Here is an 18,942-nt window from a genome sequence, read left to right as displayed (position 1 = left end):
CCAGCCTTGCTGAGTCTTCCGAGGGCCGGCCGCCAGGCACACGGTCCTGCCAGTGTGGCAGGGGTGGGAGGAGCCACTTGGGGCTTCCCGGGTGCTGGTCCCCATAAACTCAGGGCTGCCAGACCTCCCTGTTCCCCACCGCAGTGTCCCGGCAATGAGGACTGTCTCCCGACGACCCTGAGGCCTTTGCGGGCACACACAGGTCAAGGAGAAACAAGGGGACGGGGCAGAGGTGTGGACAGAGCAGCCCAGCCCAGCCTGAAGCCAGGAGACTGGCCAACCCCGAAGAGACCGCAGTGGGCAGGGGAGTGTGCTGCGCGGGCCGCCCCCAGCCCCCAAGGTCCCGCCCGGTCTGCCCGCCCCCGGTGTGTGCCCACTCTTCCCTGGGGCCCTGCAGCCTGGCTCTCTGCCTGGGACCCACACCAGGGCCGCCCCCTTCCAGCCCCCGACTGTTCTCACCACCGCAGCACCTCCCCATGCAGGAGACACAAGGAGGGGGTGCGGGTGGGTCAGACCTCTGGTCCCTCACTCTCCTCCTCACAGCCACCCACCCCAGTGTCCCAGAGGCCCCACCCCAAGGCCCAGAGCCACAGTGTCCTGACGCCCAACTGCGTGCTTACAAGCATGATGAGGAGGTGGCTGGCACTCGGGGGCCTGTGAGAGAGGGTTGGGGGGGTGGCTCGGGGTCCTGCATGGGGGGGTTGGGGGAGGGGCTCAGGGGCCCAGGAGGGAAGATCAGGGACATGGGGGGGAGGGACCCCGGACAGAAGGCGTCGGTCTTCCCACCAAGGGGACCAGGTACAAGACCGCCCCTCCCTGCCCCACGAGCACCCAGGCTTCCCCAGGACCCCTCTGTCCACGGATGGGCCTCTCCCCTCCCAAGGCCCGGTCCACTGTGCTGCGAGCAGCCGGGCCCTGAGAACACGCCCATGTGCTGGGAGGCAGGCAGTCACCCCAAGAAGGGGGCCCGGGCACGGCCGACCCCCGAGGTGCCCACACCCCAATTCTGACATGGGAAGGGCCAAGTACGGGTTTGAGTGACCCGGAGACACCGTCACCTGATGGTACTTCACTCCGCCGACGTTTATCCAGCAGCCACAGGGCAGTGCACACACCCGAACCACACGGCCTCCTTTCCCGTGGGCTCGTGGTCCACACACGCAGCCACCACAGCACCTGCCAGGCACATCCTTCTGACAGAGTGCGTCCCTCAAATACACAAGGCTCAGACACTCATCTTTGGGTATGGGCGGGGGACGGCTCCGTGGCTCAGTCACGTATCCGACTTCGGCTCAGGGCATGATCTCACGACTCGTGGGTTCGAGCCCCAGGTCAGCTCTGCTGACAGCTCGGAGCCTGGAGCCTGCTTTGGATAAATAAGCATTTTTATTTTTTATTTTTATTTAAAAAAATAATTTTTTTTAAACGTTTATTTTTGAAACAGAGAGAGATAGAGCATGAACTGAGGAGGGTCAGAGAGAGAGGGAGACACAGAATCTGAAACAGGCTCCAGGCTCTGAGCTGTCAGCGCAGAGCCCGACGCGGGGCTCGAACCCACAAACTGCGAGATCATGACCTGAGCTGAAGTCGGACGCTTAACCGACTGAGCCACCCAGGTGTCCCTTTTGTTTGTTATTTATAGAGACCCACTAGCTTTCTTTGGGCTAGTATTTTCTATTTACTTTCAGCCTTCTTTCTTTCTTTCTCTCTCTCTTTTTTCTTTCTCTCTTTTCTCTCTCTCTCTCTCTTCATTTCTTTCTGGGAGAGAGAGAGGGAGAGAGAGAGAGGGAGAACACAAGCCAGGGAGGGGGCAGAGAGAGAATCTCAAGCAGGGTCCACTCTCCATGCAGAGACCAACACAAGGTCAGTCCCACAACCCTGGCATCATGACCTGAGCCAAAATCAAAAGTCTGATGCTTAACTGGGCCACCCAGGAGCCCCAAAATAACATCTTAAAAAAAAAATAAAGTACGCGGGGCACCTGGGTGGCTTAGTCTGTTGAGCGTCCGACTTCGGCTCAGGTCATGATCTCATGGTTCCTGAGTTGGAGCCCCTCGTCGGGTTCTGTGCTGACAGCTCTCGGAGCCTGGAGCCTGCTTGGGATTCTGTGTCTCCCTCTCTCTCTGCCTCTCCCCCGCTCATGCTCTCTCTCTCTCTCTCTCTCAAAAATAAATGTAAAGAAAAAAAAATTTTTAAGACTGTAGAACAAAATAAATAAAAAATAACAAAATGAAGTAAAATAAAATTAAATGAAGTTAAATTAAATTAAAAGTAAATAGGGACGCCTGGGTGGCTCAGTTGGTTAAGCAGCTGACTTTGCTGGGGTCATGATCTCACGGTTCGTGGGTTCGAGCCCCACATAGGGCTCTGTACTGACAGCTCGGAGCCTGGAGCCTGCTTCGGATTCTGTGTCTCCCCCCCGCCTCTCTCTGCCCCTCCTCTGCTCACACTCTGTCTTCTCTCTCTCAAAAATAAATAAACATTAAAAAAAATGAATAAAGTACAGAACCTTTGCTTCATGTCCACATGAAGAGACTTAAAATACCAGAAAACTGAAAGGTTTGACCCAGGATTTTAAGTTATAAAGCAACAATAAAGTGCGGCCCAGCGAGCAGGTGAAGAAACCTCCCCATGACCCGGGGAACCTGCTCCTTCAACACCGGGTCCTCCACACCGTGTTGCCCAGACGTGTCCGTCACTTGAATGACAGAAACAGAAATCCACGAACGAGGCGGATTTCGTGGGATTGAACAGTCGTGAGGAGCGTTCCGGACCCAAACGGAAGGTACTTGTGGGCCGGACGTGGCCAGGATCTACGGCCACGGGGCGTTCCGAGGACGCAGCATCACGTCCGGCGCCCTCCCCTGCGGGTTCGAGCTTCCAGTTCCTGGGCCTCCGGCCGCTCCTGGAACAATGGCATCCGCATACCGAAAACACAAGCGGATGTTCTGGAAAATGACCCCTTGGACCTGAAGAGAACACACTCCAACCCGGAGGAAAGCGTCGTCTTCAAGACTCCCTGGAGAAAGCCTAATGTCCTCCTCCAGCGGAGGCAGAATGCTCCGGAACACGAGACACACAGGAACCCCAGGGAGCGCTTCGTAGGGGAGAGGAACACCCACACACCATCAGGGTTCACCGTTGGGCTGAGAAGCTGAAAGGGCCAGCACCGTCAACGTCGTGTGCGCAATGCGGGACTTGTGACGTTGCGTCCACGCGGCTGGATCCCTGGGTACCGGGGAAGCGGAGCAATGCTGTCCTGCCCCTCACGGGGAACACGGCCTCATGCACACCCTCGGGGTTTTCACTCCCGGAGGCGGCCAGCCGCCAGGAGAATTTACTAAGTATGTTGCCCCAGGGGGTGGGGTGTGCTGCCCCTGGGCCACAAGGAAAACCCGTTTGGGGCAGAAATTTGCATGAGGCCACGCAGTTTCCGTGGGAAAGGCAGACGTGACAGCGGGACACCGGCGCCCCCCCCCCCCCCCATGGTTCTTCCTAGACACCGCATGTTGCACAAACCTAAAGTGCCCTGCCAGGCTGCCGGCCCCACTTTTCCAACCACATCCTCTCACTTCCTGTGTCTGTGCCCCAGGTTGGTCATTCTCGCCGTGTTTCCCACGTTTTTGTTATGACCGTGTCCGTTAAGGTGATGTCTGCCCGGTGGCGGGGACTCACCGACAGCTCGGGGGATGGTTAGCATTTTTTTTTTTTTTTTTTTTTGGAGCGATACGGTATGTTTCAGTGAAGGCACGAGCACTGTTTTTCTGGACACCACGCGATCGGTGCGTTAATAGACTCCTTCGTCAACACACAACTTTTGTATGTCCCGGGAAACCAAAAAATTCATCTGATGCATTTTATTGCAGTTTCGCTGGACCGAAACCCACAGTATCTCCAGCGCGTGCCCGTGTCGGCTCAGGGGTCAGCTCGAAGCCTATGCATGTGGGCTTGGCGAGCGCAGGGTGGATGATGGCGTTGCTTTGCTCACATATAGCGTGTGCTCCCGAGCCCGTGGTTGGCGTCTCTGATTAGGAATCCGCTAGCCCTGAGGGGGGGAGCCGCAAGGCCCCCAGACGCCAGAGCACCACGAACAGAGAAAAGAACAAAAGAGAGTTCGCATCTTGGGCAAATAGAGACAGACAGACGGACAGACAGACCCTAAGAAACCACAGAACAAGGATGTTGGAAAACTGACCACTGCCCAACGTGGTCCTGGGACAAGAATGGCACGTGTGCCAGAGAGGGGAAACCCCAGCACCACTTGGCCTAATTTCCGGGGATGCCTGAAGGTGGCCTCCCGGCGGGCCCCCGGATGCCACGGCAGCGCTCAGGGTGGGCACCCAGCTGCCCGTCACGCGTGCGGGCTCATACTGGCTCGAAGAGAGCGCCAGGGAGGCGTCTGGAAAGTGAGGGAGTGAGTGCCAAACACCTCCTTCGAGGGCCCCTTCCATCCCTGTCGGAAAAGCCAGAGTAGAAGCAGCCCCAGGAACCGTGGCCTGGGGACAAGCAAACGTGCGGTGGTTTCATCGGAAACCACAGTATCTCTTCCCCGTTTTAGTGGTTTTCTCCGTGGATCGGACATTCCCAGGCCTACCCCACAGACGCGGTACTTTCCGGCTTTATGCAGCTCTGGGAAAGTGTCGTACGTCATCCTGTTGTCGCCACAGCCCCAGGCGAGGGGATGCCCCACGGCAGTCACGGCACCCGCCCACGGAAGCCACGGCTGCAGCTAAACCTGAAGAAGCAGATCCCAGGTTCCGGGCCCTTCTTCCTCTGAGGATTCGACCACACATCTCTGCTGATCACCAGTGTGTGCTTTCCACTCCCGCCCCCGGGAGCCGCAAGGCTGGGTGTCACCCGCGGGGGGCGCTCCGTGGATGGGGGAAGGTGGACCCTGCCCCGCGTCCCCCCCCCCCCCCCCCCGCGCTCTGTGTCAGCGTCGCAGCAGCTTGTCGTTGAGTCTGATGACGTCGCTGACAAACGTGTCTGCCCCGATGAAGTCCCCCGCGATGATGTTGGTGCACCGCACGCCCGGCCCAGGGCACTGCTCGCGCACCCACGCGCGCAGGTACGGCAGGTTGGGGAGCGTCATCTTCTCCAAGGACTCGGACGGGTGCGCCAGGATGTACGTCAGGTTCTCTGTCAGGTTGATGCCTGCCACGAACAGCCCGCCTGGAACAGGAAGGAGAGGAAGCTGGTGCCACAGCCGTCAGGCTCCCCCGCCCTCGTGTCCACACGCTTCTGAGCACAGACTCTCAGAGCCGCGTGCAGATTAGGGTTCCGACGGCGGGGACACACGTGTCCACATCAGTGCCAGACTCCTGCCACCCAGCATGGGGACAGATAATGTCCGCAGGGACGTGCATGTCTTGATTCCCGTGTAGTGGACGGAATAACGTCCCCAGAGATGACCATGCCCCGACCCCCCACATGACGGACACACTGATGTCCCCACAGACGTCCACCCCTTGACCCTGAGCGGCGGACACACGAATGTCCCCAGAGATGTCCCATGTGCTGGATGGAATAATGTCCCCAGCGACGTGTATGTCCCACTCCTGTGTGGTGGACACAGTAACCACTATTTGTCACAGCAGCAAATGGACACTCACACACCGCGTGTCAGCCAGTAGATTTTGGGGGGGGGGGGATGGCCCAGAATCCTCAGACACATCGCAGAATCTCCGGGAGGGTCTCAGTACCTGTGTGGGTGGGAACCCCTGGACAAAGGTCTGAGAGCCCGCCACTCCCACCACAGGTGAGTTGGCAGGCGGCCACGGTCAGACTTTTGGTGTCTCCCTGACGGTTTTCCTTCTAACCCTCAGAGTGCATGCTTGTCAACCGGAGAAACACGAGAGTGCGAGATACCACGTCACAACCTGCTTCTCGGGTGGCCTTGGGGCCGGGCCTTATGTCCGTCTCTCGGGTGACAACATGGCCTCTGAAACAGGTTTGTGAGCACACAGAGGCGTGACAGGGCGAGCAGGAGGCATGCTCGGAGCGCGTGTGGGTGTGTGTGGAGCCTGTGTGTGTGCAGAGCGCGTGTGGGTGCGTGTAGACGTGTGGGTGGGTCTAGAGCGTCTGTGGGTGTGTGTAGAGGACATGTGGGTGTGTGTGAAGCGCGTGTAGGTGCGTGCGGAGAGCGTGTGGGTGCGTGGTGTGTGTAGTGCGCGTGTGGGTGTGTGCAGAGCGCGTGTGGGTGCATTTAGACGTGTGGGTGCGTGTAGACTGCGTGTGGAGGGCATGGGTGCATCTAGGGCGTGTGTGGGTGCGTGTGGCGCGCGTGTGGGTGCGTGTAGACCTCGTGGGGTGCACGTAGAGCGTGTGAGTGCGTGTGGATGCTTGTGGAGCGCATGTGGGTCGGGCACCGCCCGCGTGGGCGCGCGTGCAGCACGTGTGGGAGTCTGTACCGCGCGTGTGGGCGCGAGCACAGCACACTGCCCACGACGCGTGTCGCACAGCTGCAGCGCAGAGCTGGGGCAGGCTGTAGACCCGGGTCTCCGCACCTCGCTAGCGATACCACAAGTGCGTGTCCACCTACGTACACACACGTAGATGTCTCGTGGATGTGCGTACGTGCGTCGTGCGTGTGTACGTGACGCGGGGAATTAAAGCAAAAAGGAAACGCAGACACAATGGAATTTCTTACAAGCTGCAGCCCACTGACGATCCCTGGACAGTGCTCCCGAGTCCGCGATTTCTCCGGGAACGTCCTCTGTCCTAACATTCAGGCTTCGCTAGAGGGAAAAACACCGGCAGCCTGACGCCAGCCGCCAGCCGGGCCTCCAGGATCCCTGAGGATCCCTGATCTTCCTTAGCATAGGAAGGTCCTTCTGGGCGCTTCCCTTGACCTCACCGCCCCCAGCTCACACGAGTGTATAACCAGCCTCTCCTCCATCCCTGAGCAGCACTTCCCGCCCACGGCCCGGTCCCTGCGCTTTGATAAAGCCACCTGTTGCACCAAAAACGTCTCGAGAATGCTTGCTGGGCTGCCGGCTCCGAACCCCAACATTTTCCACATCAGCCCGGACCTAAGCGGCTCTGGCAGGATGTGTCTGGCCCAGGCCAGCAAACTCCCTTGCGATAATTATGTAGACAGGCGTCCTCCCGATGGCACCCAGGCCGTCCTAGCAAAGGGGACGCTGACCCTGTCTGCTCCTCGTCAAATAGATGCAGGGGCTTCTCCCGAAGTCATTTCCCAGGCTCACGGCCGCGATCATCGGCGCCAGCTGTGGTTAGTCTGCCTCGGGACGGGGACTTTCTGGAATGTTCCCAAGCAGCTGTGAAAACAGCACGCGTCCACTGTGGTGGAAAACCCCTCGGTGTCTGCTCATCTGTCTGAGCCTACGAGGCTTAGAATCCATCGGGAACCCCTTTCTCTGCCTTCTGGGGCGTCTCTCCTCTTTTGCCTCTCCTCCTTATTTCCCACCACCTTGGGTGGCCCAGTTCCTGGCCCACCACCGGTTCCTGGCCCAGCTCGGAGCCCGGGCTCCCCCTCCCCTCCCGCAAGGAGCAAACACCGGCCCCGGACTCAGAGCGCCCACTTCAGAGATCCCTGCCCGCATCCCCGAAAAACTGACAGTGGGGAACAAGCTAATTGGCTTTCAAATGGACACAAGCAGAATATAATTTGGTGTTTAAGCTAATTTAAATTTGTCGGTTTACTTAAGATGCACCTGTCTTTAGACGCACGAGCCTTAAATACCACGCTGCTATTCTATTCGGACTCACTAAAGGTGAGGTCAGGTCGTGTTATGTCTGTCGCAACTGGTCAGCAAAAAGACGACCTAAAATGATGCTTGATTTCTGTCTCAGTTTTCACGGGTGTTCTTAACATAGCTTGCAAAGTCTGCGGTGACCCGAGACTTTTAAAGCTTTGCTGCGATGACAAATTGGACTGAATTCCTTGGGCATCCAGACCTTTCCCTAATAGGACGTGGCCCTGAAGCATGGATTGATTACTGAACGTAGGTTTGTGGTTTTTCGGCTTCTTACTGCAGAGAAACTCAGGGCATTTAAATCTGCTGGAAAACATGCTTTGTGCTTAAATGTTTTCATTTAATTTGTGCTTTAAATTTTAGATTCATAAATCTGCCATCTAGAGACTTCTGGCTGAACAGTTTACAATTGGTTACCAGTTAATTTCCACTGGAGACTAAGGTTTCTAACACAAAAAATTCTGCTAAATGGGGCGCCCGGGTGGCTCAGTCGGTTAAGCGTCTGGCTTCAGCTCGGGTCACGATCACGCGGTTCGTGGGTTCAAACCCCACAGCGGGCTCACGGCTCTCAGCACAGAGCCTGGAGCCGGCTTCACATCCTCTGTCTTCCTCTCTTTCTGTCCCTCCCCCACTCACAGTCCTTCTCAAAAATAAATAAACATTTTTGAAAATGCTGCTAAATGTAATTAACCCTGATGGAAATAAGGGAAACAACACTGGATGAAAAGAAAAAAAAAGGTGTAGAGGGTTTAAGAAGGGAAATCTTTGGAAAGGAATTTTGTGTGTGGTCAGGACTAAAGTTGAAATGCATGGATTTTTTTTATGTGTATTTATTTTGAGAGAGAGAGAGAGAGACGCTCCACACTGTCAGCACAGAGCCCCATGTGGGGCTCAAACTCACAAACTGTGAGATCATGACGTGCGTTGAAACCAAGAGTTGGATTCTCAACCAACTGAGCCACCCAGGCGCCCCATAATGAGGGGATTTTAAAAGTACACTGGTATAAGTTTGGAATTCTGATTTCTCTGTTATAAAACAGGACTTTTGGGGCGCCTGGGTGGCTCAGTCGGTTAAGCGTCCGACTTCGGCTCAGGTCATGATCTCACGGTCCATGAGTTCGAGCCCCACGTCGGGCTCTGTGCTGACAGCTCAGAGCCTGGAGCCTGTTTCCGATTCTGTGTCTCCCTCTCTCTCTGCCCCTCCCCTGTTCATGCTCTGTCTCTCCCTGTCTCAAAAATAAATAAACGTTAAAAAACAATTTAAAAAATAAAATAAAATAAAAAAATTAAAAAGGACTTTTTTTGGATTGTTAGCCTGCTTTTGATAAGAACATGTAAACAAAGGGTTTTTTTTCTGTGTTACCTGCCAAGCAAGCCAGTTTCTACATTTTCTGTTTATCAGGTCTTTGATTACTTAAACCTCAGTGTTAAAAGAGCTAAGTTTTGCTAATAACCGTATAACCCTACACACTTGCCTTTGGAATCTTTTATTGCCTCCTTGGTTAAATAAATAACTTTGTATGGTAGGTAATCCTATTAAGGCGTGTGCTTTGTAACTTCTTTAAGGCTTTTTAAACAAACTTCCCCAAGATTTAAATTGTAAATAAAGTCTTTTTGACCAATTAGATTTGCTTCTTTGGTACGTTAGGTGACTCAGGAAGCATCATTAAATAAATAATAGGTCTTAGGGCAAATGCTAGAACTATTCTGGAGACTATGCAATTCCTAAAGTGTTTTTTTTTTTTTTTTAAGTTTATTTTCTTTTTGCACCAGCGAGCTTGAGCAGGGGAGGGTCGAAATCAAGAGTCGACACTCATCCGACCGAAATGACTTAGCCACCCAGGTGCCCCGAAATTCCTGAAGTTTCCGGAATGTCCTATTTGTGAGTGACCTGTGTAGACTCACATATGACCAGACAGCTCTAAGGAACTAAGGTTGACTTTACGAAACACGGAGCCATCGAGCCCCTTGGAAACGTTGGCCGGGTACCTGCTCACACAGCTCCCAGCAGCCTCACCAGGCGAGTACAGGTCACTTCCTGGCAGGTGCAGGAACCTCAGGATATTTGGGGACCTCGTGACCAGGAGTTGGCCCAATTCTACAGGTACAGCAGGCAGGTCTGACGGAAGTACTTGCCTTGGCTTCTGGCCTGGAGAGGCTGTGCTTGGCTCAGTTGAGAGATTCCTTACGAAATTTGCAAAGCAAATTTAAAAAAAATCTGTATGGCTTATCACTATTCCTGCTGAGGTGATGTAAATAATTAGGCCGAGTTTATTAGCACTGGATTCGGTTTACAAACAGATGAGTCTTGACTTGGCTACTTCTCCAAATGAGGGTAATTGCAGGGAAAAATTATGTTTCAACACGTCTTTGTAAATACTAATTTTTTTTTTTGTTTGTTTGTTTGGTTTTGTTTGTTTCTATTTTTACCTCTAGATTGAGAGAGAGAGTTGGGGGGAGGGGGCACAGGGAGAGAAACTGAGAATCCCCTCAGCCCGTGAGTTCGAGCCCCGCGTCGGGCTCGGTGCTGTGCCGACAGCTCAGAGCCTGGAGCCTGTTTCAGATTCTGTGTCTCCCTCTCTCTCTCTGCCCCTCCCCCATTCATGCTCTGTCTCTTTCGGTCTCAAAAATAAATAAACGTTTAAAAAAAAAACAAAACCCAAAGATCTAAGAGTCAACATTGTTCAGGGGGGAAAGATGTGGGAAACAAAGACAGAAATGCGGATTAAATGTCCTTATAACCTGAGGCCATTGGCGAACTCTTGACACCCTCAGAGTGAAACGTCTCTCCAGCAACTCCCTACCCCCTTAAAGTTCATGCGTTGCTAGAGGGGAAATGACCTTAGCTTGACAATAGCCAGGCCTCCAGCCTCCGGAGTCCTCGTTAGCATATGAAATCCTTCTGGAACTTCCGTCCCTTCACCTCCCCCACCTCCCAAGTTACAGTCACCCCTCACAACCCCGTTCCGCCCACAGTCCTGTCCCCCCGCTGTAATAAAAGCACCTGTTTGCACCCAAGATAGCGCAACAATCCTTTCTTTCTTGGCCATCGGCTCAGAACCCCAACACTTCAAACCGCGTCGTGTGTATGGACTTATCTGTACCTCTGTGCATCCGTGCACACATGTACACGTACCCACGTAAGACACGTGCGTACACAGCCACACACGTGTCCATACATGTTACGCGCGCACACACACACACACACACACACGCTACATGACTTCTAAAGTTCTTCCCCAAGAGCCGAAAGCAAACCTGTGAGCGATAACGTGTGTGTGAGCCCTGCAGGTGCCGTGTGTGACCGACCCACACTGCTCACCTGGGCGGCCACACCTCTTCATGTGCTCCAGGTAGTGGATGAGCTCCTGGGGTTTCACCTGGTCCCCCCACCAGTAGGGGATCCCAGGCCACAGCTCCCTGTGCCGGCTCACGACACTCGCCTCCTCGTAGGACAGAATGACCTGCTGGCCGCGTGTCCACAGCTGGTTCAATGTCGGCACCTCCTGGAGAGGAAGGAGGAGTAGCGGGTACCTGAGAGAGACTGGTCGGGGAGTGTCAGAGACTGATGGTGGAGGATGGGGGTGAGAGACTGATGGTGGAGGATGAGGGTGAGAGACTGATGGTGGAGGATGGGGGTGAGAGACTGATGGTGGAGGATGAGGGTGAGAGACTGATGGTGGAGGATGGGGGTGAGAGACTGATGGTGGAGGATCGGGTGTGTGAGAGACTGATGGTGGAGGATGGGGGTGAGAGACTGATGGTGGAGGATCGGGTGTGTGAGAGACTGATGGTGGAGGATGGGGGTGAGAGACTGATGGTGGAGGATGAGGGTGTCTGAGAGAGACTGATGGTGGAGAGAGGGTGAGAAAGACTGATGGTGGAAGATGGGGGTGAGAGACTGATGGTGGAGGATCGGGGAGTGTGAGAGACTGATGGTGGAGGATTGGGGAGTGAAACAGACTGGTGGTGGAGAACAGGGTGAGAGAGACTGATGGTGGAGGATAGGGGTGAGAGACTGATGGTGGAGGATCAGGTGTGTGAGAGAGAGACCTGATGGTGGAGGATGGGGGTGAGAGACTGATGGTGGAGGATGAGGGTGTCTGAGAGAGACTGATGGTGGAGAGAGGGTGAGAAAGACTGATGGTGGAAGATGGGGGTGAGAGACTGATGGTGGAGGATTGGGGAGTGAAACAGACTGGTGGTGGAGAACAGGGTGAGAGAGACTGATGGTGGAGGATGAGGGTGAGAGACTGATGGTGGAGGATTGGGGAGTGAAACAGACTGGTGGTAGAGAACAGGGTGAGAGAGACTGATGGTGGAGGATCGGGGTGTGTGAGAGACTGATGGTGGAGAATGAGGGTGAGAGACTGATGGTGGAGGATCGGGGTGAGAGACTGATGGTAGAGGATCAAGGTGTGTGAGAGACTCATGGTGGAGACCGGGGTGAGAGAGACTGATGGTGGAGGATGAAGGTGAGAAACTGATGGTGGAGGATCGGTTGTCTGAGAGAGACTGATGGTGGAGGATTGGGGTGAGAGACTGATGGTGGAGGATTGCGTGTGTGAGAGAGACTGATGGTGGAGAACAGGGTGAGAGAGACTGATGGTGGAGGATCGGGGTGAGAGACTGAAGGTGGAGTATCGGGGAGTGTGAGAGACTCATGGTGGAGAGCAGGGTGAGAGAGACTGATGGTGGAGTATCGGGGAGTGTGAGAGACACTGATGGTGGAGGATCGGGGTGTCTGAGAGCAACGGTGGTCGGTTATCAGGGTGTCTGAGAGACGCAGGGATGTGGCATCATTGGGGTGCCTGTAGTAGGGACATGAGGGGGGGGGCAGGCAGCATCTACAACTGCTCCTTGGCCTCTGGAATGTCCGTAACCCAGACAGAAGTGTTACCAACAGCACCCTGAACTCACGCTGACCCCCCAGAGGCCCTGCCCGTCGAATAGCCAGGTGTGTCAGGAAGGTCAAGCACGTGTTACTACAAGGACCAGTGCTCGAAGGACCAGTGATTTTGTACGTGGACCTCCCACCCTCTTCTGTCTCCCCTCTGTGACGTTCCCTCTGGAGACAGCCTGGCCGTCTGTCCCCTAACAGCTGCTCCTGCCACCTTCCCTCAGAAGCCCCGAGCACCTGGGTGCCCTGGGTCACAGCAGCCCCACTGTCTTGTTTTGGCCCCAGACCAGGCTCATAGGACGAACTTGGAGAAACGCCCAACAAAGTGATGTAAAATGGACCCCAAATGGATATGGAGTTAACTTTTCAGCTTCCCGAAGACCCAGGGAGGGTCACTCTAGCCGTCGTCAGCAAATGGCACCAATTATCTGGATCACAAAGACCAGGTGTGTTGTGGGCTCAACCATGTCCCCTCTGAATTCTTAAGTTGAAGTCCTCACCCCGATACCCCAGAACGTGACTGTATTTGGAGGTGGGGTCTTGAAGTAGATAACGGAGGTACAATCAGATCATTAGGATGAGCCCTGATCCAATAGGACTGGAGAAGGGCGGATGAAGACACAGACATGCACAGAGGGACGACCACGTGAGGACACAGCGGGAAGACGGGTCTACACGCCCAGGAGACAGGCCTCGGCCCTGCCTGGACCTCAGACTCCCAGCCTCGTCCCCGCCTGGACCTCGCACTCCCAGGTTGTGTATGTGGCACAGTGGTGCGCGGGGCACACTGTGGGCGGGGGGGTGGGCAGTGGTCTTTCTCCCTGGGCGCATCACAGAGAGCACTCCAGCAGCGCCCCCACCCCCAGCACCGGAATGATCTCACCATCATGCACAGCAGAACCAAGCACGCAGGGGAGCCTACAGTCATACTCCTGCCCCCCACCTGCGCCAAAGGGGCCCTTCCTACCCCTCGGGGACACAGCATGTCCCCAAAGATGTTGTTGATACAGGCCACTAGGTACTCATGCAGGTTGTCCGTCAGGCCATCGAAGTCCCTGCAGGCCAGGATGACCACCTCCTGGGGGTGGCTCTCCAGCCACTCTGAGATCTCCGTGAGGGTGTCCTGCACAAGAGAGAGAGGGGCTCAGTCGGACCGTCCCGAGGGGGGCCAGGAAGCTGAGGACACTCCCACAGGCCCAAGGGCCTTCCGCAAACAGAACCCACTGGGCAAACGGGCCTGGGTCCTGGGCCAACAAATAGCCAATGCAGCCTCACCAACGACCGCCGGGCCGCCAGCCATTATCCTCGGGGAGAAGCATATGCTTGCGTGTGTGTGTGTGTGTGTGTGTGGCCACGTGTGTGCACGCTCACTGCACAGGGCACCGTGTGTGCAAAGGTGTGAAGTCTGCAAGTGCAGGGAACACGCAAAGCCCGGCAAGTGGCATGTGGAGTGGGGTCCCCGGAATGGTGTCACCCGGCTCCAGGCCTCCTGGATGGCAGGGGGGAGTCAGGCTGAGCGGACGGTGACTCGTCATATTCGGACTTCAGAGCCACTCAGGCTGTGGCGGAGGAGACAGTGCAAGACGCCCCAGGCCCCAACCAAAGGCAGAAGACAAGCGGCCCCAGGTTTGCAAAACCCAGGAGGTCAAGAGGCTTAACCTCTGGACGGCTGGACCCCACAAGGGTGCGCATCACCGCGTGCAGGCCTCCCCGCCGCAGCCCTCCAGCGCCCCAGCCCCTCCCTGCGCCAGCCGCCCCGCCGCCCCTTGGCGACCTCGCATTCCTCCTCCTCCCCCTTTCCCCCGCGCCCCCCCTCCTCAACCCCGTGACCCCCTGCACCCCCCACACCTCCACCAGCGCAGTGGAGTACACCATCCCCCTCTCCGCCCCCCCCCCCGCTCCCCCGCCCCCCACCTCCCCTCCCGCTCTCTCCCCCCCCCCCCCGCACCTTCCCCTCCCCCTCCGCCCCCCCGCACCTCCCCCAGCGCAGTCGTGTATACCATCCCCCTCCCCCGCCCCCCCCCCCCCCCGCCCCCATCCCCCTGCCCCTCCCCCCGCACCTCCACCAGCGCAGTCGAGTACACCATGTGCACGAAGTGCAGGTTGTTCTCCGAACCCTCCGGCATGTGCGCGACCCGCAGGTCCAGGTACCGCACCCCGGCGTCCAGCTGCTCCGTGACACCCAGCACCTGTGGACAGAGCTCCGTCGTCGCTGCTGGGGGCCGTGGGGCTCCCGCCTCGGCTCACTGCCCCCCCCCCCTCCAGGGCTCACGGTCCGGCCGGAGATGCCCCCCTCTGGGCCACGCTGTCTGAGGTCGAATCAAGAGCTGTTCTAGGTGCCGGCTGCGGTCCGGACGCCGCGCACGCCTGGCACTCAGGCACATGCTTTCGGGTGACACTGGCCACGGTGAGCCACAGACGGAGCCTGGGGAGGCCCTGTCCTGCCGTCCACGCCCCCTCGGCGCTGCCCTGCAGGGTCCCGCCTCCCCCTCGCCCGGGGCGGGCACCGGGAAGGAACGCTCTCTGGGCCTCAGCAGCCCTGAGCCAGGCCCCCAGGGCCGCACCTGCACCCTTGGCGGTCAGGACGCGCGGAGGAGGGTCAGCGGAGGTGGGCACCGTCCCCACGCCACAAACAGCAGGAGGACAGGCAGGAAGGAATCCAATCCAGAGAGGGTAAAGGAGGGAAAGGCTGTACCCTCCCACACAACGTGACAATGGAAAAAGCGAGAGTTAACGTGAAAGTAATTTGTACATCCTTGCGGCCCTGCAGGGAGCCAGGGTCCCTCCTGTGAGCCCCCCTGTGGAAACATGCAGCACTCGGGCTCAGGAGGCTACCTAGAGGCTTTCGTGTCCCCTACTGTGTGTGTGTGGGGGGGCGAGGTCCAGCCAGGTGCGCCCCCCTCTCCCCCCACCGTGCAGAACCACCTGCGAGGGGCCTTGACGCCCAGGCCGGCCCTCGCTCAGGGACCCCAAGCTCTCTGCAGGAGCGGACTCCGGGGAGAGGAAAGCACCCAGCTGGCTACTCCCCGGGGCACAGGCTTGTGCCTCAGGTGGGCTGAGGTCGTGGACAGACAGGACTGAGAAGTGAACATTTTCTCCCGTAAAACACCCCTTCAGATGCGTATGGTGTCTTTTCAGAACTTAAACTAGGTGCTCGCGGTGTCAGTATTAGTAAAGCCGCGGGATCTGAGGAGGTCGTCACAGGACGCACGCGCGGTCTGACCGCCCAGGGCGGATCCCTGCCTACACCTGGGGATGCAAGAGGGGGGCTGCGGCCGGGAGCCTCCCTGGAGCTGGATGGGGCGTTCCTGCCCCTTCCCCTCGGTGTGTGAGCTACAAACTTAACATGATGCCCTCCCCGGTGCTTCTTCCCCCGAACGGTGTGCATTAGCGATGGCACCGTGTGGCCTGGGGCGTTCTGCAGCAAACTCAGGGTGTGCACAGCTTCCCGGCTGTGGACGCACCCCATATGCTTTCCTGTGGCCGGTGCTTGCGAACAAGCGGTTCTGGTTATTTCCTCAACTGATTCCCTGGAGGCACCCAGACTTTATAACAGCATACCCCCACCCAGACCTCCTCATGGCCCTCAGCACCATGAGACCCCAGCACCACGGGGACCCAGCACCATGAAACCCCAGCACTGTAGGGCCCAGCACAAGGAGACCCCAGCACTGAGAGACCCAGCACTGTGGGGACCCAGCACTGTCCAGGACCCCAGCACTGCTGGGACCAACCACCACTCAGGACCCTAGCACCACGGGACCCCACCACCATGTAGGACCCAGCTCTGTGGGGACCCAGCACCATGAAACCCCAGCACTGACAGACCCAGCACTGTGGGGACCCAGCACCGTGGGACCCCAGCACCGTCCAGGACCCCAGCACTGCTGGGACCCATCGCCACTCAGGACCCTAGCACCACGGGACCCCACCACCACGTAGGACCCAGCACCATGGGGACCCAGCACCATGAGACCCCAGCACTGAGAGACCCAACACTGTGGGGACCCCAGAACCGTGGGACATGGCACTGTGGGGACCCAGCACCCAGGACCCCAGCACTGCATGCCCCCAGCACCATGGGACCCCAGCACCGTCCAGGACCCCAGCACTGCGGGGACCCATCGCCACTCAGGACCCCAGCATCACAGGCCCCCAGCACCATGGGACCCAGAACCACCCAGGACCCCAGCACCACGGGGACCCAGCTCGGTGGGACCCCAGCATCTTGGGACCCCAGCACCACGGGACCCCATCTCCAGGACGGCAGCGAACCCGCTGACCCCTCCCACAGGGCTCTGTGGTGACATTTCAGGCTGGCCAGTGCAAACACCTCACACAAGTAGGGAATCTGGTTTCTCCACATTCCAGACCGGCAGGTCCCCAGAGGGATTCCTGCTGCCCTCGTGACCTGAATTCCTGCTGCGCAGCGATTACAAAGCACCAGAGCCCGGGACTGGGGCCTCCGGGAACCCGGAGTTTCCAATGCACACGTCCAAGGAGCAGAGAATTCGGACCCCTGAGCCCCCCACAAGCGGCGGTGGGGGGCTGGGCTGCTCCCCAGGTGGGTCCTGCATTGCTGCCAGAACCTGGAACCATCACGTACCTCTCCTCCCTTACTGACACTGTGCGGTGACGGCCATATGGCCAGCTGCCTGCCCCTCCCCCACCGGGATGCCCCAGGTCACCCTGGGTCTGCTCTCCCCACCCCCCCACCGGGACCCTCTGGGTCACCCCACCCTACACCAAGGTGCCCTGGGTCTCCCTGAGTCTGCTCTCCCCACCCCCCACCAGGACGCCCCGGGTCACCCTGGGTCTGCTCAACCTACTCCCCACCGGGAACCTCCAGGTCACCCTGGGTCTGCTCTCCCCACCCCCCCACCAGGACCCTCCGGGTCACCACACCCCCCACCAGGGTGCCCTGGGTCTCCCTGAGTCTGCTCTCCCCACCCCCCACCAGGACGCCATGGGTCACCCTGGGTCTGCTCTCCCTACCCTCCACCGGGACCCTCTGGGTCACCCCACCCCACACCAGGATGCCCTGGGTCTCCCTGAGTCTGCTCTCCCCACCCCCCACCAGGACGCCCCGGGTCACCCTGGGTCTTCTCTCCCCACCCCCCACCGGGACCCTCCGAGTCACCCCACCCCCCACCAGGATGCCCTGGGTCTCCCTGAGTCTGCTCTCCCTGCCCCCCACCAGGACACCCCGGGTCACCCTGGGTCTGCTCTCCCCATTCCCCAGCAGGATGTCATGGGTCACCCTGGGTCTGCTCTCCCCACCCACCACCAGGACCCTCCGGGTCACCCCACCACCCACCAGGATGCCCTGGGTCTCCCTGAGTCTGCTCTCCCCACCCCCCACCGGGACGCCCCGGGTCACCCTGGGTCTGCTCAACCCACTCCCCACCGGGAACTTCCAGGTCACCCTGGGTCTGCTCTCCCCACCCCCCCACCAGGACCCTCCAGGTCACCACACCCCCCACCAGGGTGCCCTGGGTCTCCCTGAGTCTGCTCTCCCCACCCCCTACCAGGACGCCATGGGTCACCCTGGGTCTGCTCTCCCTACCCTCCACCGGGACCCTCTGGGTCACCCCACCCCACACCAGGATGCCCTGGGTCTCCCTGAGTCTGCTCTCCCCATCACCCACCAGGACGCCACGGGTCACCCTGGGTCTGCTCTCCCCACCCTCCACTGGGACCCTCCGGGTCACCCCACCCCGCACCGGGATGCCCCAGGTGACCCTCAGACTGCACATCACCCAGACCTTCCTCTCCATGTACACCCTACCCCAGGACAACCCCCCCACCCCAGTGCTCACAATGCCCTCGGACCCCCGGGAGCAGAGGCCTTGGCAGGGAGTTTGAGCAAACCCCAATCAGACAGGAGAGACTGACCCCTCTCAGGACGTGGGGACCCGGCCCCGCCCGCCCTGTCCCTCCCTGAGCATTCAGGGCAGAAACCTGTCATTGTGGGTTCTTTCTCCTCCTTTTCAAATGTGTGCCCGTCTCTAAACAGGCCTCTGGACAACGGCACGGCCCAGAGGAGGTTCCCCAGGACTGGGGGCTCTGAAGTGGGATCCCGTGAGGGCCTGCCTCCAGCCAGCAAACACCTCACAAAGACACGGGGACGTGCGTTGTTTATGGCTGCTGGGTTGGCCGGACGTCTGTTTTCAATAGTGTTTCCCCTGCCAGGGAGGGCACCCACCCGGCAGATGGCACTGATCGGCCGGCCCCAGGGCCCCGCGCCCCTCACCTGGGTGGTGGACCACTTGAGCACGATGGGGCGTGTGATGCAGGGAAGGACCTTGCCCAGCAGCTGCAGCA

At 58.3% G+C, this 18,942-nt stretch overlaps 1 protein-coding gene across 1 annotated transcript; it reads right to left on the bottom strand.

Moving 5' to 3' along the window:
- Positions 1–3,721: 3,721 nt before the first annotated feature.
- Positions 3,722–18,940, bottom strand: LOC122477708 (PI-PLC X domain-containing protein 1-like; the record flags this gene model as incomplete). Its single annotated transcript, XM_043571024.1, has 5 exons — positions 3,722–5,172; positions 11,041–11,224; positions 13,586–13,741; positions 14,679–14,807; positions 18,872–18,940. Coding segments are annotated over 5 exons (777 nt in total), but the record flags the coding sequence as incomplete, so codon positions are not given.
- Positions 18,941–18,942: the final 2 nt, after the last annotated feature.

The sequence above is a fragment of the Prionailurus bengalensis genome, chromosome X, assembly GCF_016509475.1.
Source record: "Prionailurus bengalensis isolate Pbe53 chromosome X, Fcat_Pben_1.1_paternal_pri, whole genome shotgun sequence".
Classification (NCBI taxonomy): domain Eukaryota; kingdom Metazoa; phylum Chordata; class Mammalia; order Carnivora; family Felidae; genus Prionailurus; species Prionailurus bengalensis.
This window is presented reverse-complemented; position numbering and strand designations above follow the sequence as displayed.